The sequence below is a fragment of the Pholis gunnellus genome (genome assembly GCF_910591455.1).
Source record: "Pholis gunnellus genome assembly, chromosome: 10".
In the NCBI taxonomy this organism is placed as follows: domain Eukaryota; kingdom Metazoa; phylum Chordata; class Actinopteri; order Perciformes; family Pholidae; genus Pholis; species Pholis gunnellus.
Genome location: NC_136537.1, coordinates 13,705,755 through 13,729,535, shown reverse-complemented (window position 1 = coordinate 13,729,535; position 23,781 = coordinate 13,705,755). Strand labels below are relative to the sequence as shown.

The following is a 23,781-nucleotide window of genomic DNA, read 5'->3' as shown; positions in this document are numbered from 1 at the left end:
ACGGCTGACCTGAGCCCATCCTCTCCGATGGTTAACTTCAACGCTGGGGCCTGTAGACAATGTGGCTCCTTCCAAGCAAAGCAATGCAAACTGTGTGTGTCCTTGTTAACTGTGGCCTCGTTCTGCCTTGCTTCTTAATTAAAAGACCGTAGGCCTCCCAGCACTGCCTGCGATCCCACACTCCACTGGGGCACAAAAGCACAGGAAAGAGGAAGAGAGAGAGCGGTACAAAAACTGGAGACGGGGGGAGAGAGAGAGAGAAGACAGAAAAATGAAAAAAAGCAATGTGTCGAAAAATATTGAAGAGAGAGATTTTAAAAGGAGAGGGAGGGAAACTAAAGAACACAGATTGCCTATGAGGGAGGGAGGGAGAAAGTAATAGCAAGTTTGGAAATGTGGATTTGGAGAGAGGGATAGTGTAGACTGTAGACTGATGGGACGCCAGACCCATACACATTCTCAATGTCCCCCGCTGAATTGATGTCACTCATTTCCACAGGCGTTTATGCATCAGATGTGTGTGGTTTTTAAGCGGTAATCTCTTCCATCTCATTCTTTACTTTCCATCTGTATAGGATCTTTCGCGCCGTCGCTCCCAATCTCTTGCTATCACATCTCACACATTCCTTGGTGTGTGTGTGTGTGTGTGTGTGTGTGCGCGCAAATCTGTGGTTAGATACATGCCTGTATATCCTTGTATGCCTGCCTGGCTATCTCCGCCATTCTCTCCCCTCCTCGCTTGTCAGTGTGGTGAGTGGTGAGATAGTGGGTTAAATTTTAATGGTGCTGCCATCTCTCAGTAGCTTCTGAAAGAGGGCCAATGCAGTCTGACATACTCACTGAGCCGTGAGAGAAGACAAGACATGAGAGAGCAGCAGTAGCTCGCTAGACACACACACACGCACACTAGTTAACAAGTCCACGGCACAAACAACAGGTGGAGCAAAGAAGAGACCACACAGTCTTGTGTTAGGAATAGAGATCGTGGCTGCTCTACTGTCCTGTTGTTTAGAGGCTCTCTGTGGGATATTCAGAGGATTAAAATAGCAGCTAACGGTATGGGGAGATGAAGTAACGTGAGCGGAGACTGAAGTCGCAATTAAGTCTGCGTGAGATTTTCCCCTGCTTTGTTGACACAGCCGGGCCGGCCACGCGTGCATGTTGGTGCATCATGAGCGCTAAATAATACAAGAAAAACAAATCGCAACCGGGTCAGCCTGCAAGCTAAACATGGAAGTGCGCAGATAATCCTTCCAAAGATGGGCACAGCAGCAGTGAATCCTGAATTGTTTCTTTTCCTGAACACTCTACTCTTACACATCGTATCATTTTTAGTTCCGGAAGAACCAGAAAATGTCTCCACACGCTGCCTCTTGGAAAGCACCGGGTGAGCCCAGAGGCTGGTCTCTGGTTGGCATTATGTGTGTTTTGAATCTGTCAACTCAATCACACAAACACACATACATACACACTCTGTCACTCGCACAAATACGTGGCAGCCTCTCGGCCATATTGTGTGTTGTTCCTTGATTGTTTTCATTCGCCCAACCTCACATAGCAGTCTGATTGGCAACACGTCCCCTGATGGCTCACTAAGCACATGGTGGGATTAGGTGTGTACTTTTGTGTGTTTGTCTGTGTGCGTGCATGTGTGTCTTTTTGTCTAGCCTCAACTACAGCCAATTCCTGAGAGAGGCCAGCAGACAGATGTTCTAGGAGAGGATTTGATCGTCTGTCTCTCTGTTTAAATATGCTTTTCTAGTTTAGTTTATTTGGGGGATTGTTGTTTTTCTCTTCTCTTTTGGGGATGGGGTAAAACTGATTTCACAAGCTGGAAACCCTGCTGCACCCCGACGGATCTTTGATGTGAGAGACTTTCCCCAGGTTCCCACGCAGAGTTGGAGGTTGCCAGATCGTGGTTGTCATCCCCCTCCAGCTACTTAGTTTCACTATGATCCAGTGTTATTGAAGTACTTCAAACACCTGCAGTAGTTTTCCCAAAGCTTTGCAACAAAGAGAGGTTCACATACACAAATGCAAAGAGGTGCTCGCCATGTTTTCAGCAGTTTGGATTGCAGCATCGGTATACTTTCCGGTTTTTCAATGATTCAAAGCTGTAAATGAAATACACAGAATTTTAAGTTCAAAGGGGGGGGGGGCTTTGTGTCGGAGTGTCCTCATCATCATAGTTGTGGCAGACTCTCTCTGAAACTGGGCTTTCATGCCCTCTTTCTTCTTACTTTGTTGACCAAATCACAACGTCTTACTCTAAATTCTTTTTCTCTCTCAACCTTTTTGCTCCATGGCCTCTCCCTCACAATACTGACTCCCTTTGCACGTTCTCCACTTTGAGATTCATCCCCTTCATCTCTCCTCCAGCATTGCTCTCCACGTGTCTTTTTTCCCTTTTTTCCTCTCTAGTTACTCGTTTCCTTGGCTTGGTCATATTAACATGTTGGCTGAAAGACACCATAGTGACAAGCACCAGACGACAGCCCAATCTCTTTGCCTGCAGTCAGATCCACTTCCTCAAGTGTCTGTGAGTGTGTATCCCCTGCGAGCGATGGCTGACATTAGAAAAGGCAAAAACTCCCTCCCCAGCCCCCCTTATTGTCTCCGGGCAGTGCTCAAGGGGTAATTAGACCTAGCAAAACTGGCCCTGGTCCTCCTCTTTGCCACATATGTGTGTATGTGTGTACATATGTGTGTGTGTGTACACTCTCCCGTGTGTGCTATTGCATGTGTGCCAATCTTTCCACCATGCGGTCAAGTCACAATTGCTAATCAGAACCCGCGAGCCTCGCCTGAAGAGAGCAAGAGAAGGAGAAAGGAGGGGGGGGGTGGAGCAAATGAGTGAGTGCTTTCCTTTGTCCTCATCACTGAAGCAGAGATAAAGACGAGTGACGGGATGGATGGTTGGAGACGAGAGGACAGAAACTGAGGGATTAACAGGATGAGTGTGTGCTCCAGTCCTGCAACGAGCTTTTAACTGTCCTCCATGGCATGACACTGTGTAGACCTCCATTTTTTTTTTTTTTTTTCTGTCCGCCTTTCATCTAGTTTGCTTTGCATAAGTCAGAACTGCTTGTATTCATAAAGTGCCTCTCTATCACTTACTCGTGCTCTTTTCTGCACCCTTCCCTTTTTCTAGCTCCTTCTGGCTCCCACTCGCTCTCTGCCTGCTATCTCTCCGTGAGGTAATAATGAATATTTGAGGGCTGACAGGAGCGCAGCGCCTAATCCTTTTTGCCCGGGGCAAAATGGGCCTCATGGGGTGCATGTGTGTTACGGTTCATCTAACTTTTTAATTGAGATAGAAACCCAATTTCTAAGTTTTCATTTCCACCTCTGTGCTCATGTAAATGAGACTTTCTGCATGGTTGTGCATATGTCATAGAAGCGGTCGGGATGGACCGTACACCTGACAGACAGGGAAATGTCAGTACATTTGTCAGGCAGCTGGCACTGGCTGGATGGAGTGCATATGAGCAAGAGCTTGTTGGGGGGGGGGGGCAAACTCATCTTTCCCTAATAGGAATGGTGAAGTATCAAGCTATTAGCAGGTTTTAATTGAGTCTCTATATATGAGATACCGTCAGACATTCACACGTTCCCGTCTGTAAGAACACTAATCTCATCAGTCAGTCCACACACACACACACAGACACGTCCGTAAAGTATATAAGTGTCTGTAAATGTCACCGCACGTCATCCACAGCGCGAGGATCAGGGTTGATTGATAGCGGTCAGTGAGCCTGCCTAGCGATGTAATTCACTCTCCTCCCCGTAGAGGGAGCACTGTGCTGTGAAGGCCGGTGCAGCGTCAAGGACATCCACACTGTGAATAACAAACACTACAGAAAAACCTACTCACACACTCAGTGAGTCACTCAGTTATACAGACGGGCACACACACAGCTGCTTTGTGACTTTGAGGTTTGAACATTGAACCTTTTGTGTGTTGTTGTTGTTGTTGTTGTTTCCGTGTCCCCTATTCAAGGCTCAGGTGTTGTGGCTGGCTCCAAGGTCACTTCCTCTTTGTCGTCGTCTTTTCAACTAACTTCTCTCTATCTCACTCCCCTTTATTTGCTCTCTCATCCTCTCCGTTCTCACACCTTTATTTGCTCTTGCTCCTTTTGATTTGATTTCCTTCCCTCCTTTACACTCTGTAGCTCTCCCTCACTCCCTCTTTCTCTCCTCCTTGTAATTAGCCGGTGTAATTGCTGTAGTAAATCTTTTCTGCTGTCCCAAGGAGACTGGCTGATATAGGACTGATTTAATAAGCACACCAGCAGCTCACCTCTCCTTGTGTATGTGTGTGTGTGTGTGTGTGTGTGTGTCCTCTGTTATTTGCTATGGGGATTTATGGGCTGTTTGTGTGGTTTCAGCAAGTGTGAATGCGAGTTCAAGGTAGTGCTGTGTCGGTGTGTCGACTGTAATGCACTTTATCAGCAATGCAGGCAGCATACTGTGTGTGTGTGTGTGTGTGTGTGTGTGTGTGTGTGTGTGTGTGTGTGTGTGTGTGTGTGTGTGTGTGTGTGTGTGTGTGTGTGTGTGTGTGTGTGTGTGTGTGTGTGTGTGTGTGTGTGTGTGTGTGTGTGTGTGTGCGCGCGCTTGTGCGTGTGTGTCTCATCAGTGAAGCCGTTACGTGCCGAGTGTGCGTCATCGCTGAAGACCTTCATGGCCAGAAGAGCATAGAGAGGTCAGAATGGCCCTGAGAGAACAACACTGACACACACACAGACCCACTGTTTCCAAACATCTGGCCCGTCTCCCACTTCAACACACTCCTTCCACCTCTGTCTCCCCCATTTGTACCCTAAACCATCACACATATGCACACACAGAGTCGGTATGTTCATTCTTTTAACTTTTGTCTTCACACTCACACACAGCTTGGATGGTGAGTGAGATGGAGTGTGAAGGTAATAAACGGTGTGTCCAGGTGTAGAGGTTTGCCAGCCGTATGCCATCATCTAGCAGCAGTACACTCGTGTCTCCAGTGGAGGGCACTGCAGCTCCACACATAAACCGTAACCACACTGAAGGACCCACACATTGTGCCTCCTGTAGTCAATACATCTAGATTTAAAAGAAGACTCACTACTCTATAGAACAATACAGAACAAAAATACTATTTAATAACGTGCAGAATAAATATCTATATATATGTTTTAGCTCAATGCTAATGTAGAGCATAAGTTAACATTGACAGTCTGTGGTAGATTATTTTAAGTATACACTTCTTCCAGTTTTAAGTATATTTCCAAGTTTTCTGTCATCCAAATGTTAATAAAATAATCAAAATTCAGAACAACAGTTTGTGATCTGCTACCAACCATAAGGTTAATTAACTATTTTTAAGCCATTTAATACATTGACTAACAACTTAACAATCACAATCCTCAAATATACCAATAATTTACATGTTCAATCATTACTTAACGAGTGATACAAGATTCCATGTTGTCAAAATTCACTGATAAGGGATCCAAATCTATTTGATTTAATTTTGAATTGAATCAAATAGAATATATGTACAGGTAATACTTGTAATTGTACATCATGTAAGCACATTAAATAAGCAAATTATGTTTTATAAATTCTTACGAACTTGTTTTTTTACAGGCTGGAGATTCCAAATATTTTTTGAATACTTCCTTTTGAAAAGAAAAGTTCAGAAGTGTTCAGTCTGGGTTGAAAGTGTTAGTCGGAGACCGCAGGCCAAGTCTAATGAGCAGACGGTAAAACAAAACACATTTCTGTACTCTAGATTATTTAGATATTTTTTTAAGATGTAAATATTGACAATTTTTTATGTTTTTAAACCAAATGTAGTGTGTTAATATCACATTTAGTTCAGTGCAGAAAATCTAAGCTGCAGTTGCGCTGTTCATGCACCAGGGGAGCGCAAGTGAGCACAGTCTTAGCCCCTCCCACAAGCCCTCCCCCTGCATCCTGTCCCTCCCACATCCTGCCCCCGGTCCCCCCTCCTCACTGCCCCACCCTGCCATCTGGTTCTTTTCACACGCGCACACACACACACACACACAGTCAGGAATTTTTTTTTTTTCCCTCATTTCCTTTCACAGTGAAAAACAGGATGAAGGGGCTCTTTCAGACCCAGGTTACTGTGGAAACCCCCTTATTCTTCTTCTGTCAAACCTGCTTACATTGTAACACACACGCACACACACACACTCTTATAAAGAGAATGACAGAATGTTGGACATTTAAAGTTTAAAGGGACCAAGGCTACAGCTGTCCTTCTGTCTGCCATAGTTTTGGCCTTCTGTTGAGTTCAGACAAAGAACATTATCCCCCCCCCCCCCCCCCTCCCTTTCTTTTTTTCTTTGTCTCATTCCCCTTTTAGTACGAACACTTTTGCGTTCTCAAAGTAAACCTTCTAAAAACCTAAACGCTTTCTTGTTAACGCTTTTCCTTGAAATATGTTATGTTGATGTTGGAAGTTGGCAAAAGATGTGTTTGTGTCTCTGTGTGGTTCTTTCAATTGGGCAACCTCAGCAACTTTTTCCAGAGAACTGCTCAACCCCGGGATGTTGATGTTGTAACTATAAACCCTTCTTCTCTGTTCCAGTTTAGACAATCTCCAGCCCTGGAATGCTGAATGGAAAAAAGTTAGCGAGAAGTTATATAAAGTTAATGTCGAGCATTTGTTCTGTCTTGCCACCAGGGGGCCCATGAAAAACATGTTTATATACAATAGAGCCCATCATCTGTAAGCTTTTAGTGGGTTAAAAATAAACTGCAGGGAGTGGATTCATAAGAGGATGAATAGACCGCATGAAAAAACAGGAGGAGAGATTGAAAGGAGAGGACTGAAACTACTCTGAGTTGAGGCTATAGGGATGAAAGTGTACTAAACAGTTTTACTCTTTCTCTTTCTTCTTTTTTACTTCTGTCCATCTGTCTTTTTAATTTTGTTTCTCTTTCTCCAAGCCTGGCTGCCCATAACCTTCTCCAGCACACATTTTCTCCTTTTAAGGAGCGAGGGAATGAGAGAGGAAGGGAATAGGAGGGAGGGGGTTGAAGGACACAGTCAGGCCTGCTGACTGATAAACAGACTCCTCTTTGTGCAGATAGAGACACGCGCGCACACACACACACACACACTAACACACACACATAGTTATATATTGACTAAGACCTCTGCATGACTTGGCTCCTCATGATTCTCTGCACCCCTCCTTCACCTCTCCTCCATTTCTCTCTTTCTCCTTAATTAAAAACAGAAGTCAAAATGGAAGAATTTTTTTTTTCTTCTTTCATGACACACACACACACATGCTTTTCTGCGTATGCATGCACACACACACACACATACACACTCACAGCCCCCCCTCCCATCCTCATCATCTCTCACTGCCAAGCAGCTGTTGGGGAGACGAGGGGGAAGTGTTCCAGGAGACGAGGTGTGTGTGTGTGTGTGTGTGTGTGTGTGTGTGAGAGAGAGATTGTTTTTCCACAAAAGGTGGTCTTCTTTGTATGACGGTGTAACAAAAAGGCAGCTGGGACGATAAAACATGTGGATGTTGAGATGTCGGCGCTCCACAAGTGTGTTTTTTTTTTTGTGCGTCTGTCTTGCCTCACATGTGTTCTGCCTCTGACGACTCCTCTCCTCCCCCACAATGACTAAGTGCAACGTGGTGCAGTGCTCCATAGCCAACACTAGAGGTGCCATCGGCTCATAAATGAAATAAACTGTCCATGTGGAAACCACAGAGCAGCCATTTTACAATCTGCACACCAGACCCCATTTTATGAATCAGCCATGATGTCAACAGAGCTGTGCCGGATCTCATTGGCCAGAGCGCAGCTGGCACTGTAGCTATGATGGCAAGAACACACACACACACGCACACATGCTCCCTCACCGGCTCTACATCTCTCTGAGATACACACACACACACACACACACACACGCACTGACCTAGTGACATGACATCACTAGGTCACTAGTCTTGTCCCAGACCAACTGGATTGCCAGTCCTTGAGATTATACAGCATCGAGATTAGATTCATCTACACTGTAGCATGTGTACTTGTCCGTCTTTGTACAAGTCTGCGTGTGCATATTTATGTGTGCACATTAATATTATGATGTCTTTATATCTCTCAGTATATCTTTAAATGTCTCCTCTGACTTTAGATGCTACTTTCTTGAAGAAGTGGATCATTTTAGGTCATTATCGGTCTCCCTGTTTTAGTCTCCATCCTGAGATGTTTATTTGTAGATGCTTGTCACTTCCTTTGAGTCTCTTCCTCACCTTTCAGCTGTGACTTGCTCTGTTTATGTTTCCTCTCAGATGTCCTGATAGAATTTCCTACCCCGTGTGAGTGAGTAATGGTTGACTTCCTGCTGTGGTTTCCTGCTCACAGCAGAGACTGTGGCTGGAGTGTTGGACACACAATAGTATTGTTGATCCATGGTGGTGATGCACACAGCTGATCATTCTGATAAATAACACAAATTATAACCAAACGGTAGAAGAACAGAATTGAAAGAGATCAGATTGCCCTGAGGTTTGAGTCAAACTTTAGACACAAGTGATGGTTGATTGTGACAGAGGATGTTCATAAAGCTGAAGCTGAAGGACACAATGGGGCTTATTGAGGCCACAGGCCGCTGACTGACTGACTGCTTTGTGTATAAGTGTATGTTGTAAACGGAGAGAAGAGCAGCTCATCAAGAGGCCCAGACTGTCTGACTGATTGGCCTCTCACGTAGAGACAAAGCACCGTTTGACTGGCCATATGGAAGGATGTGCTGTTATGCTGCAGTGGCTCTCTCTCTCTCTCTCTCTCTGTCTGTCTGTGTGGAGAATACTTACAGTGTTGTTGTTTGAATGACACTGTTTTTCACGAGCAAACTGCAGTTGAATGTGGACAGATTGTGGAACAAGGTGGTGGAATGAAGTGAAGGAAAAGGCCAGACATACTGTACACAGAGCTAAATGACAATGTATAATGAATATCAGTAACACTGGTAATGAAGCAGCCGTCAGTAGGTGTGTCTCTACAACATGTGGTCATTATGTACAGGGGCTACAGTTGTACTTTATTTAGCTTCTGATGTCATTACACGAGGTCATCGCCGGGAAGTGGAAACAGGTGGGCTCAGAGTTTGATTTGTATTGTTTGTCACTATCTGTATGAATCACACTGACAAAGAGACACAGCATACTCGTAGCGAACATGCTGTACCGACTCTGTTGCTGACTGTTTCCCAGACGGGGAGTCTTGGTTCCTGTTAGTCTGGTCTAAACAAAGATAAGAAACGGAGAAGGCCACATACAGAGCAAAACCTGAGGAGAGACTGGAAAGATGTGGGTGGTATTGAGCCGCCATCGTTAATCAAAGTATTAGCCATACAGAGAGTATGTAGGAGTTTCCTTTAAAAGAAACTCCTCATATTTGTAAATATGTAACCAAATAATATTTTTTATACATATCTGTTAAATTACATAGGTTTTGTCAATGACATTTATTTTTGTTGCTTGTCTAATCATAGACTACAGTACTGCATCTTCACATGAATGTTGAATTGCGTTTGAGTGGTAAGATAATATTGTCAGAAACGAGTGAACAACTGTGACTTCCAGTACTCTGCTGACCTCAGGTCTGATGTGTACAGTGGGCTATCAGCTGGTTGAAGCCATGTGCTTGTTCATCTTTCACTTCTAATTATCATCCAGTGCACATTAACCCCCCACACGCTGACACACCCGTACAGTCACAATCCTGACCTTGTCAGAACAAGTTAATGTGAATCATTACTGTCAGTGTGTGTGTGTGTGTGTGTGTGTGTGTGTGTGTGTGTGTGTGTGAGAGATGTAATGTACTGTATATGCGTGTATGTAGGCATATTGCGAAGTTTGAATGCCTTACAGCTGACAAACGTCCGACCGTATTTACCAGACCCCCCCACACACACACACACGCACACACCAGGGGTGTCTTTCCTCCAGTGTTGCAGCCCTCGCATTGCAGTTCCATTGTAACCCAAGGACAGTGATACAATAACCCTAACACCTCCATGACACCATACAGTTGGGAGGGAATGAAAAAAGTGAAGGCCTTGCCAAGTCTGTCAGTTTTCCTCGCATCACATAGGCCCTCTGTCCATCCCTCTCTCTCTATTACAGAACCCGCTGGATTCTCCACTATGCTTCTTTCCAACATTATTTCTATTAAAGTCACCAAGAAATGTGTTTTTAACAAAGTCTTCTCTTTCTTCTGTCCACCTCTGAATGTTACCACCACCCTCTCCATTTCTTTATTCACTTTTTCCAGCCAAAAAGGAGCAAGGTGTCGGGGACGAAAAGCAGATGCAGAAGAAGAAGGTTAAGGAGCTGAAGATTCTCGACTCCAAGTGCTCACAGAACCTTTGTAAGTCCACAGAACACCTGATACCCCCACACCAACGCATGCAGTGAAAACATTCATTGAAATGACAACAATACAGCGTGTTCAACTGAATCCTAACTCTGTCTGCTCATACAGCCATTTTCCTGGGATCAGTCCGTGTCCCGTATGAGGAGATCAAGAACGCCGTGCTGCAGGTCAATGAGAAGGTCATCACAGAGTCCATGGTTCAGGTATGGAGCTCAAATCTGCCCCCGGTGTTGGTATATAAGGGCCCGTTTGTGCAACCATAGTTGGGACACATCCAGATCCTGATAGTCATGTACAGTATATGTTTCATTGTCTCTCAGAACCTGATCAAACTACTACCAGAGGAAGAGCAGATGACTGTCCTGGCAGGGATGAAGGAGGAATACGATGACTTGGCTGAGTCCGAGCAGTTTGGAGTAGTGGTGAGAAAACGTACACACGCAAATGAAAAAAAAACACAATTTAGTTTTTATAAAATCAGTATTGTGTGAATTCCCAGCTGACTTGTACATGATCAACCACCAACACAGCGGGGAAATCAGTGTCATGGAAAATGACCCATGGAAGATGTTGAAATACTGAGATAGTCATACCGTTGTCAATATATTAGACACAGCAAATCCTCATGATGTTAAACACAGAGTGCTTTGTTCAACTGTGACGGATGTGAGTAATGACTGAAACCCCCTTCCACATAACTACACACAAACACACAATGTATGTGGCAGCAAACATAGCAGGAATGGCTCCCTCTTGTCTCTTTCCAGATGTCCGGTGTGAAGCGGCTGATGCCCCGGCTTCAGGCCATCCTGTTCAAGCTGCAGTTTGAGGAGCAGCTGAACAACATCAAGCCAGATGTGGTGTCTGTGACAGCAGCCTGCGAGGAGCTCAGTAAAAGCAAGACCTTCCCCAAGCTACTACAGATCATCCTCGTCGTCGGGAACTATATGAATGCTGGCTCCCGCAATGGAAAGGCCTTCGGCTTCTCCATATCATACCTGTGCAAGGTAACGTGAGGTGGAGACACAGTATACAACACAGAATATAAACTGAATACATGGACTGGAAAGGTCTTTAGTTCTACCTTTTGTGCACTTCTTGGAGATAAAGTGTAGAAATGCTGACGTATAGTAAATGAGATAAAGTAAAATGTATACTCGTACTAAAAACAAGAGTAGATTCTGTTCCAGTGCCAATAATAACTTTTGATTGATTGCGTTTTCAGTGTGTCATTTTTAAATCAATCCTTCTCCCAATCAGCTGCGTGACACCAAATCAGCTGATCTGAAGCAGACGCTGCTCCATTTCCTCGCTGATGTGTGCCAGGAGCAGTATCCTGAGGTCATGGGCTTTGCAGACGAGCTCGTCCATGTAGAAAAGGCCAGCAGAGGTACATGGGACATCTAATTGACGTCTATAAATCTCCATCCCTGCATATTAATTACCATCTTATGGATCCAGTGTGCTCTAATTGTTATAAGAGTATGAAAACATAACAGTCTGTCATGAGCTTTGTAAGGAGGTGCTCTGAGTCATTAATGTTTCTTCTGCAGTTCCTGCAGAGACACTTCAGAGGAACCTCGAGATGATGGGCCGTCAGATCAAGAAGCTGGAAAAGGATCTGGAAACCTTCCCCCCTCCGCAAAATGACAAGGACCTGTTTGCGGAGAAGATGTCGATATCCTCTTTATTCAGTCAATCAATAGATCTTCTGATCATAAATCATGACGTCTTACAGATACAGAGAGATGTGTTCTATGTTCCTTAACAGAATGTTTCCACAGCTTTGTGGGTACCGCCCATGAGCAGTTTGAGAAGCTGGATATGCTGCATAAGAATATGGAGAAGCATTATAACGACCTGGGAGACTTCTTCGTCTTTGACCCGAAAAAAATCTCCGTAGAGGAATTCTTTGGAGACCTCAACACCTTTAAAAACATGTTCCAGGTGTGTTTTTATTCATGTGAATGAACTGATGGTGTGGTTTCCAGTCTTTACTGACCTTCCACAAATCAGCTCCTACACAGACAGTACAAAGACACGCGCACACACACAAGTGGAGTCAAAAACAAATAAGTAGATGAAAGAGGGATGCATGACAGTAAAATGTCAAACCAGGAGGAGAAATAAAGGCAGCACAGCTGTCTGTATTGACATAATAAAGAATGAGAGCGACTCCATTAGATTATCAGTTTATACATCAACTGTAAATGTGCCGTTTGGAAGGTCTCCCGCAGGAGGTAACTTGTTTTACCAGTTACTGGTGATAACTGCCGTCCACTGCTTCTGAAGTTATGTATACATACAGACATCCATCACATCTGTCATACATTTCTCTTCTTGAGTGTTGTTCTAAGAATCACTTTTGTACACTTTTGTCACACTAACTTCTGCACACCAAACACTTATTTTGCATACGTACATTGTCTGACATCCTTCTCTCTTTGCTCCCCGACCAGCAAGCGGTAAAGGAGAATCAGAAAAGGAAAGAGGCTGAGGAGAAGATCAAGAGGGCCAAGCTGGCCAGAGAAAAGGCAGAGAAGGAGAAGGAGGAGAAACTCAAGAAGAACCAGAACCTTAACATCAACACAGGTCACAATTGCTGGATTATATCTGTTTACTGTTGTGTGACTGAAAGCAAGAGAAACGCTCCGCGTCTCTCTGTTTGTATTTCCAATAGATTCCAGTTGGGGGCAGTCAGAGTCCACGCTTTTGTGGATTATCAGTGTCTTTGTGTGTGTGTCTTTGTGTGTGTGTGTGTGAAAGAGCAACCCATCAGTATTTATAGACCAGAGTTAATCTAATGCTGATGACCTGTGTTTTTAAGTAAGCAAGTAACAATAATCTCCATAGAAAGTGAGGACAAGGAGGATGTATATAGGAACCGCCTGACCTCTTTTCCCTCCTCTGGTGAACGGGGGCTTTTCTTCCATAAAAGAACTGTATGAACGTCTAAATCTCTTTATCACCAAAAACATATTTCCACTCTTCTATGAGATGCTGTTATACTTAGAAAATGCGAGCAGCATATTTTGCTTTGTAACACACACACACACACACATTCTCGCTCGCTCATCCTCGCATACACACAGTTAACACTGAAATCCTGCCTTGCAGACACACATTTATGCACAGGCACTTTTCTCCCTTTCTCTCTGACTGTGACCTAGTTTCAGCACATTCCTCCTCTCTCTGGCTCCAGCCATGTTCTCCTGGGACTCCACACTCAAAATGTGCTGCGGCCTCAGTGCGCCCTGTGTATCTGTGTATGCGTCTGTGTCACAAAATTACCACTAGTTCCTACTAGTTTGTTTCTGTTTTGCTTTGCCTATGTGTTGGAGAAGTGTTTGTGTGTCAGCTTTCTAAACCTCTTTCACAAAAAGTCTTTCTCGCCTTTTCTCCTCGTGCTCCATGTTCCAGCTGGCTTCTCCTCTCCTCTCTTTCTTGCTTTTGTTCCATCACTCCCTCTTCTTTTTTCTTTTTTTTTCCTTTCCCTCCCCCCGTCGTTCATTTAAAGGGCAGTTAAAGCCCCAGCGAGCACCGAGGCTCCACTCTGAATACTTTGTGTTTTTCAAGTATGGAGAAGACATTTTGTGGCAGAAAGTGAGGTCGTCGAATTTCATGTTCAGCCTCCAGAGGCATGTGCACATGGAACACAATAGTGCTTCAAAGATGAGTGTGTGTGTGTGTGAGCATTAGTGGGCTGGATATTATTTACATACAGGTGGCATATTTGACTGCCCCTGTAGCCCAGAGTCATTCAACACCCCCCTATTTACATTCAACCACACACAAATGCAGCAAACACACACCTGGTCTTTGTTCTGTATTTGTTTATAACCATCATTCGGGATGGCTGTCACACAAAGGTTGTTTTCAGCAGCTATACTTTCACATGCTCACATCTTCTTTGTTCCCTTTTTTTTTCTTTTAATTCCCCCACCCTTCAACTCTCACTCTCTCACCCTCACTATCTCATGAATGTTGTTCTTTCTGAATGCTGCTCTTTATCACTCTCCGTCCCTTTGTAGACATAATATAGCAGTTGTTGGTTAAACCCTGGAAGGTCAGTGTGTGTTTGCACTTTGTGGCCTTGTCATTCCCATGTGAGTCAGACAGACCGGCGCTCATTCAGTGCAGCCTCAGTGAAGCACATGTGCTCCGCATGTAATGGTAGTTATAGTGAATATACTTATTTAACATGTGGATCGTCAAATCACTGTTTTTACTTGGCTTTATTTGGCTCTCTTGATCTGATAAATACCATCTACTACTACTAAAAGATCCCTGGCTGTCGTGCACTCATCTTTGGAAACATGCCAGACAACCTTTTCTCATTTCCACAGCTAGGTGTCAGTACCGTCTGTAAAAACAATGTGTGAGGCTGTGTGCTTTTATGTACGTGGCAAAGACTACACACCCACACAGATGCTGGTATGGGAACTGCCAGCAGGAGTGCTCGTGCTCTACACAGAGAGCGAGTGAGAGAGTAGTGTGGGGGAGGGTAGGAGGGTAGTAAGGCAGCATATGCTCTCTTGAGGATTAGACTGTTGTTGTCTTCTAGAAAAGGAGGTGAGGAGTAGAGGAGAGAAGCACATGGTGACAGAGGGGATAAGATAAGCCTGGGTAGCCTGCCTCACTGCAGGCCACTGTGAAAGAGGGCCACGATCATGGCACATTACGAAAATCCAAATTCTGTCTCCAACTTGAACACTTATTTTCATTCCCGTACTCTTTTCACTTTTCTCTCTTTTTCTTTGAGTTTGTTGTAACTCCTCTCTTCTCTCTCAATGTTTCCTTTCATGTCCTCGCCTGTTATTGTGTGAACGTCCATTAGGGGTGCTACTGCTCCACACAAGATGCTGTCCTCCCTCTGTGTGTTTGTGTGTGTGTGTGCGTGTGTGTGCGTGCACGCATTCAATGTAGACCAGGTCCAAAGAGACATATTTAAGAGCTCATGATCTAATGCTATTACACTAATTAATCCGTCTTATGTTCTTACTTGGTTCAGGCAATACTTTGCTGTTTGTACCGTGTGTGTGTGTGTGTGTGTGTGTGTGTGTGTGTGTGTGTGTGTGTGTGTGTGTGTGTGTGTGTGTGTGTGTGTGTGTGTGTGTGTGTGTGTGTGTGTGTGTGTGTGTGTGTGTGTGTGTGTGTGTGTGTGTGCGTGCTTGTGCTGCTCATAATCCACGGCATTGTTGTACTGACTGACTTTGCAACCACAGTTTTTGAGGCCATTTCAATATTGATTTTGTATTGATTCTCAATAATGGCAATAATTAGCCTGGTACCTGTTCCACAGAAAAATCATGTGAATACACAAGAGCACATGATTATCAACAAGTGATTGAACCCATCAAGTGTGTTTAGCCCCAATTATTAGCCCTATTTATAATCTCTAATAAACCAAACATTGTAAAGCTTCCCTGTGAAATGAAGACTTGTATATGGCTTTATGAAATAGTGTTGCCCAAGGCCACGCTCAAACAAAACCTCTAAAGAGCTGTGTGTCTAATGCAGTACAGTGCACCGGCCCTCGGGCATTCTAGCTTTAGTCGGGAGTTCACTCAGCTCGTTTTAAACACAACCGGGCTATTGTGTGGTCCCTCTCTCGCCTCCAGTACAGTCACAAATAGGTTTGTATGTCTGTGTGCTTCCACCACTCGTTTAGGCAACCATGTGATTAGCGTGAGTGGAAACAGGCCAGATGTGTTTCCCCGGAAGGAGAAAAACATCGTTCTGAACTAAGTGTGTAGTTCCAGGACGTGGACATTGAGGGGTGTATGTGAGCTGTGGAAGTCCTGTGTAGTGTGTGAGGGAGACTTTCTCTGACGTGACAGGCGAGACCACAGGCCATCTGCTCCATGGCTTACTGCAGGATTAGATATAGTGTGCGTGTGCGTGTGCGTGTGTGTGTGTGTGTGTGTGTGTGTGTGTGTGTGTTGGGGAGGTGACGACATAAACCTTTAACCCCACCTCGCTGGCCCCTTTTTTAGACCCCTCTGTCTCTATTCACGTTCCGATTGAAATAATTAAAACCATCTGCCTGAGCGCTGAGATGAGCCACTGAATCCTGCCCACAAAACACTTTTACGCACAGCAACCTGGCCGTGGAGCCCCTCCCATATTTGGCCCCCCTCCTCTGATCTCTGATTTAAGACCCCAGATAAACAATGTGCATGTAAACAAACACACAAACCCACCCGTACACATACACAGGTACAAGGTTCATTTCCAGTCAGCACCATTCTAACCGTCAGCCACAATTATTTTAATGTTCATGAGCAAGTTTGGTCTCAGTGGGTGTGTCCTTCCAATAAGAAGGTGTGTGTGTGTGTGTGTGTGTGTGTGTGTGTGTGTTTTAGAGGTTACCTCCCAGAAAGTACAGCATGTAGCTCCTAGCAGAGACAGTAGCTGAACAGGGTCACTGCCTATATGGGTTAATGTAGCTAATTTGCCAACGTGGCTGGTAAATAACATCGCTGCCCACGTGTGTGTTGGCGTGTCAGCGATGGGTAGAGGGTTTAGAAAAACCACCAAAAGATTAGCGTACGATGTCAGGGTTGTATTGATTTATAATAACATGGTTGTGATAGTGGAGTAGCATGTGTATGTGTGTTTTTGTATGTGTGTGTGTGTGTGTCTGTGTGTGTTTGACATGAATACAAGTTCTAATGTGTCTCCTTATATTGGTTTGTTCCAGGGTTTGTTGATGCGTTGCTGATGTTGTTGATGCTGTGTTTACAGAGGGGGATGAAACTGGAATCATGGATGGCCTGCTGGAGGCGCTGCAGTCCGGCGCTGCTTTCAGGAGAAAGAGAGGACCACGGCAAGCAGGTACTCGTACACAAGCAGAGCAGTTCATCTTCGCAAAACATGCAGGTGTTCCAAAACGTCATGCCCTACCCGATTTACAGATTTCTGTTTCCTTTCACACACGCTTACGCATTACTACAGTGAAACACGTGGAGCATACGAGACTCATTTGTTCCATCTCCCTCTTCCTCTCCGTTTCTGTCAACACACAACAACACATTTGTTTGTGTTGCCCGTGTCTCTGCTCCATCTGTTGCACGGCTCAGAGTCTTTGGGTTGTGATAGTATTCTGTGGCCATGGTTACAAATGCAATTCACGACAACAGAAGAGGGAGGCGGCCAAGGCGTGGGTGTGGGCAGGAAGAGACTTGAGAGAGGAACAACTGGCGAGGGTGTGGCTGTGGAATAGGACATTCTAAGTGTGGGTACACAGTCTAAGGAAGTGGAATCAGTGATTGATCAGGCTAAAATATAAAGAAGATACAAATTGTTAATGCCCCTCTTTACTCAAAATGGGGTTTGCCCATTTTTACTTAGTTAGACTCTAGAAATGAATCTGCTGAAGAGGGAAACTGTCTGTGCTTAACTTGAATCTGAGGTAAAGACATGTATGAGAACTAGTGGGCGAGCCAATCATGGTCCAATATGCAACTTACACAAGTGTGATGTGGAAAACATTCTTTCTATGTTAGGTGTGAAACCCCAGCTCACTGTAAATGTACATTAATATATATCATAAAATATATATTATCAAAAATCATTCAACTCAAAATCTTTTTTCTGCTTTATCTTGGAACCCAAAAAATTGGATCTATGTTTTTGTCATTACTGGGCCAGCCAGAAGTCCATGCGCTGTGTCTGAGGACATGTTCCTGAGCACAGTCTGGATTGATTATCATTCCGGCCGCGTGTTCAGTCTGTAAGCGACGGGACAGTAATATGGTTAGCTACTCATTCTGCCGGGTGTCCCAGCGCCCGATCCAGACTTAGGATGAACATGAGGCAGTGTGAGCTTTTAGGATAGTAGCTTGTAATATGATACCTTGTGTTAGGAAACTCGTGTGTAACCATGTGAGTTGTAAAGTGTCCAGTGCACATTAACTGAGAGAGCCTGTGTGTGTGTGTGTGTGTGTGTGTGTGTGTTCACATGCATTCATGTGTGGGTTCAGTATTCACACAGAGGCTGGGGAAGAGTGAGTGAAACCCAATACCTCCTTCAATAGAAGCCAGATGTGAAGCAGAGCTCCAGAGTGGAATAACACAGAGCCGGAGGGTAGACTGCACTTTTTTTCTTTCTTTCTTTCTGTCTTTCATCTTTCTTTCTTTCAGTCACTGAGTGCATTTATTTAGCCTGTTAGCAGTTATGTTAACAATTAAACAGGGGTTGTAAGACGTGGTCCACTAAGTCACACTGAGTATATCGCTAAGTGCAGCAAACTTTCTTTAATCACAAACTGCACCGGCTCGTCGCCACTAAACTGGCTGAGAAAACAGTTGGAAGAGGAACTGGTGGGAGAAGCGGGAGCCGGGGAAATGAGCCCCGTACGAGAGAAAATGGGGCCCACTTGAGGGCTCACTCAGTCACCCATAATCCTGTTTGGCCACCTCGCACTCCTAACAGGAAATACCTTAATGTGCGTTCAAGAGAGAGTAAGTGAGAGAGAACCTTCCTCCCTCTGTATGCTTATCTGTGGTAGAAAAGAGAAGGAAAATATAAGTGGCTGTATGTATCACATCTCTGCTCAGTGCCTCCTCCCTGTCTCCTTTTTTTTTTTTTTTTCTCGGTCTTGTCATTTTAGTTTTCTTTTCCAAAGTTCAGGGTTTTCCATGGCTGATGTGGAGTGTTTGAAGCCCTGCTGTGGTTTTTTGGGCAATCTCAGCTTTGCTAGGAGTTTGTTTTCTCCACATATGTTTAAAGGCCACTCCTCTCCAGTTACCCACGTTGCTTCGTACACCCCGGAAGCCCTTCACCCACACAATAGGAGTGTCTGTGACTAGTTGATTGAGTCAGAGGTCTTAATTTAATGAAGTAGGAGGAGGCACATCCTGACTCTGGCGCCACAGTTAGCCTGTTTGACCATCTCATTTGTCCAGCTCATGTGTGCATGGAAAGTATTTCAGTGTTTACTCCATAATGTGTAATACGCCTATACAATATTTTGCATGCGGAGCAGAACATATTTGTAGATATGACAGAAAATCCGACTTATTCTTTTCTTTGCCTGTCATTAAAAGACAAAACACAATATCAGAAGGAGCCACAGCTCTACGAAAACAATAATAGAGATTACAGATAGATAGATACATTTGAAGCTGTAAGAGTTAATAAAGCAGGCATCATTTTGGCGAGCTGTGTCCTCATCTCTCTCGTCCTCCCTCTCACTGATCGTGAGATATAATACGTCACTGGCCCTGAGGCCAGTTGAACCAGTTGCTCTTCTAATCTGTCCATGCAGCTAAAATACAATTGATTTGTACTCTTGTGTTCATGGCATTACTGATCAGATGTCACGTACTGAGTGTGCAGACACAAAGCAAAGGTTCATCCGCTTGAATGATCTATGAATGAGCAAAGCAGCGGAGGAGGGGGTCGTGGTTCCTCTTTGCAGGGAAGTACAACGTCACAATGAAGCCACACATAAAAATCAGTTGCCCTCTGATTGCCTGATATCCCAACATAATCAATCGCCTTGATGCATTAAAAACAGGTGCTGAGGCTAATTAGTTCTGCATTTAACTAAACTGTAGTATTAATATTAGTTTTAAGATGCCGGTTTTCATAAAGACATGATAATACATATGGGGTATTACAATTACATTTAATAAAGCATTACATAAGAGTCCCCCAAATGTGAAAATGTAGTTACTTATCAGCATATCAGCCAGTAAAGTTTTACTATATATCCATATGTATTTCCCAAGGAGTTATCTTTCACAGTTGCCTGTGCAACAGGAGTGGCAACAAGCATATTCTTCTTATTTCCAGCAATGTAAAAATATGCATAAACTCATTTCAATCAGATCACAATGCCAAGTTATCACACAGACTTTCTGCCCTTTTTTTATCGGGTAGAAGGATCTTGCTGCCTTAAGGTGCTGCCCATTACTTCCTAATTTTGACTTTGAAAGCCTTATTATATACTTAGTGTGTGTGTGTGTGTGTATATATATATGTGTATATGTTTGATAACAATCAGCACGGTCCAGATGAGGTCAGGAGCAAAAGAGGGCAGTTAAATTAATTAATTAATTTTGCTGTTAAACATTGTAATAATAGTTCAACAAAGGGTAAGCCTACATTTACAGCTGACAAGAGGCACAGCAGACTTATTACATTAGGTGTTCACTTTCCATGGCTTTTAAACACTTTTGAGGACAACTTTGTAAGGTGGCCTAATGTGGCAACAACATATATAATTTTTATTAGATTGTTTTCGTGTTCTGTGTCACCACTATTGTGCGAGTGAGGGTCTTCATTACACGACACGTGTCCCCTTCCTTCCCCTCCTCTTTCCTTCCTCTCCTCACAGCTGCGGCGACCGTAAACGTCACCAACTTTGTGTTAAAGGGCCCATTGAGTGTGTGGTCATGCTTATTGTGTCACAGAATTGTGACTGAATGGAAAGCCACGAGGCTGCGGAGGCTATATACCTCCTCACCTTTGACCTGTACCCCAGCTCACTCTGTGTGTGTGTGTGTGTCTTTGTGCTGGTTGTGTTGAATGAGAGGACTGCATGGGGTATCCTCAGCTGTCTACCCCCCCCTTTAAACACATACAGACAAAACGCACACACCAGATGCTTGCATGCCAATACAAAGACACATGGATGGAGGTTTGCGTACCGATACATGCACCCAAACAGACACGTTACATTCCAGAGGACAGACAGCCTTGCATAGTTTTTCAAACACCATCACACTGTGGCTCTCTGCCTGAGATTGGAAGTTATCTTTGTCCTCTTGTATGAATACAGACTTGTCAGCTTGGCTACATCAGCCTAATTTGTGTGCGTGTGTGTGTTTTAAAGCAATATAAGGGCACTCGTGTGTGTGTGGAGGAATGACGTGTCTAAACACTCACTATAGACCCATCTGCTAGGTCACGACCCTTTGCCAGAACAACCAATCGCAGTAGCAACTAGTTGACAAAGCACCAATCACAACAGAGAGACGGAGATAAAGGGGAACAAAAGAGGCACACGCTGGCTCTGCAGACGGTCTGCTCCTACCAAAAAAAAAGAAAAAAAAGCCCCCCATAGAGATCTGTGCTGTCACAGATGTTCACACAAACACACACAAAGACGCACACACACAGGAGATAATTCAGACCAATAAGAGAGCTCTCATCAATCAAGTCATTAGTGAAGCAGTGGTGATGCATACTAAACACCCACTGAGACAATACATGCTAGCAAGCCACACATATGCACCAGTTGAGCCCATTGGGGGACATGAAAGGCATGCCTGTACATCAATACCAACACGAGACGCGGGCCAGCAGTGGTTCCAGATGACGTCACTCTTTCCCACAGTCCTCTGGTGTGGAGCGGCGGTGTGTTACGCAGCAGGGCCTGAGGAGGGCGATGTGAGCCCCTGCTTAGCCGGAGACACTGAGGGAGGTCCAGCCTACATCTGCAAATACACCACCATGCTCGTAATGGTTACCATTGCGTCATGTGATCATATACTTTGCCTGCCTTCACAAGGCCTCTGAGCTAGTTCTTGTGCGCTTCTGATCTCAAGCTGCCCTACACTTGATTTACTGTAAATTCTCTCCTCGCTCGTCTCCCCGGTTCTTTGGTTTCCCCTCATAAGGTCGGCACACTCTCATGTACTGTACAACAAAGAGCTCTTTCCCTCATCAGGCAGTCGTTATTTAGTCTCCCGGAGTGTAATGTGTTACAGATGATCTTTTCACTTCACTCTTTGTGCCGCCGATCGACCCCTCAATGTGCAAACACGTTCGTTCACCAGTAAACGGTCTTTGTTGTGAGTCCCGACGTCTCATTTCCTGCTGCTGCACGCCAAGTGCATGGATCATTTAGTCAACATCACAGCTAGTTTCTGGATACACATGCTGAGTGTTTCCTATGTTTGTAGTGCCACGTGTGAAAGGGGCACTAAACTGATTTCTGTTCTGCACTTTCACAATGTTCAGGCTAAAAGACATAAATAAAGGCTTTAGACGGCTCCTTTCAGAGCCACATGAGTCTTTTAACAACTGAGTTCAATGTGAGTGGTAGTGACAAGAGATGACTTCTGACTATCTGAAAGCTGCAACATCATTCCAGGTAGTTTCCACTGAATGGTAACGTGGCAGTTTTAGGCTCTGATCTACTTTGAAGCGATCCCTTAAAGGCTAAGTAAGTAAAATGTATTTATAAAGCGCTTTTCACAGACAAAAGTCACAAAGTGCTTAACAGGGCAGAAATAACCAGCATAAAAAACACAATGTGACCATAGGGCCAATAATGTACATACACACAGAAAAAATGCAAAATTAAAAAAGCAGGTCTAGGACATGGGTTTAACCCAAACGCCGGTCTAAAAAGGTGCGTTTTGTGCTGGTTTCTAAAAGTTTTCACAGAATCTGCGAGGCGTAGAGGTGCAGGCAGAGCATTCCACAGCCTCGGTGCTACTGCCTCAAAAGCTCGGTCACCACGGGTCTTAAGGCGAGTGCGTGGGACAGACCGAAGACCTAAAACGTTTGACCCGAGAGCGCGGGCGGGTGAATAGGGGTGAAGTAGATCAGCTACGTATGTAGGAGCCTGACCGTGTAGGGAGCCAGTGGAGAGATCGGAGTACGGAGGGGATGTGAGACCGTCGATTTGTCCTGGTGAGTAATCTGGCGGCAGCGTTTTGGATGACCTGCAAGCGGTTAAGAGCGGATACACTGAGTGATGAGAAAAGTGTGTCACAGTAGTGAATCCGTGAAGAGATACATGTGTGAATGATCATCTCTAGTTCAGGTGTTGATACTACAGATCTTAGTTTACTGATATTTCTTAGGTGGAAGAAACATGATCTGGACAGCTGCAAAGTCTGGTGACAGCTGCTAAGTCTGGTGATATTTAATATTTTGTTATTGGTCCCCAACAAAGCACTGTTAACACCTCTTTGAGTAACATTAACTAAAATCTGAAGTCCCCAGCAAATAGTTTGCCTTTTTTTTTTTTTATGAAAGTATATATAGTATACATTCTTTAAATGTGTTTTTTTTAGGTGATGTATTTGCTTCTGAAGCTGTTTGAGTTTAAATGCAGATAAAATGTGCACATCGTCACTGCACATGTTCCTGTCTTTACTTTAATCTGCAGGTTTCTGTCTTAATTCATCTTGCCGGTGCTGCAGCCCTCTGATCCCGACTCTCATCCCGCCCTCTCCCTCCTCTCTGTCTTCTCTCGAGAGGGAGTGGAGGAGGATGAGGGAGGAGAGGAGCTGGGTTGACAGCCTTTGAAGAGCTTTTCTCTGCGGGTTGGATGGCACACATACACATAGAATAACACCCACACTGACGCACACTCATTCTCTGTTTTTTTGGGTCATTTG

At 44.4% G+C, this 23,781-nt stretch overlaps 1 protein-coding gene across 1 annotated transcript in view; it reads left to right on the top strand.

The window, feature by feature from the left end:
- The window catches only part of diaph1 (diaphanous related formin 1), a 58,653-nt gene that overhangs the window by 31,122 nt on the left and 3,750 nt on the right, over positions 1-23,781 (top strand). The window contains exons 17-25 of the mRNA XM_079168264.1: positions 10,315-10,410; positions 10,525-10,619; positions 10,737-10,838; positions 11,184-11,423; positions 11,677-11,806; positions 11,970-12,095; positions 12,200-12,363; positions 12,876-13,008; positions 17,164-17,253. Coding sequence (XP_079024390.1) covers positions 10,315-10,410; positions 10,525-10,619; positions 10,737-10,838; positions 11,184-11,423; positions 11,677-11,806; positions 11,970-12,095; positions 12,200-12,363; positions 12,876-13,008; positions 17,164-17,253 — 1,176 coding nt within the window. The remainder of the gene's footprint in view (positions 1-10,314; positions 10,411-10,524; positions 10,620-10,736; positions 10,839-11,183; positions 11,424-11,676; positions 11,807-11,969; positions 12,096-12,199; positions 12,364-12,875; positions 13,009-17,163; positions 17,254-23,781) is intronic.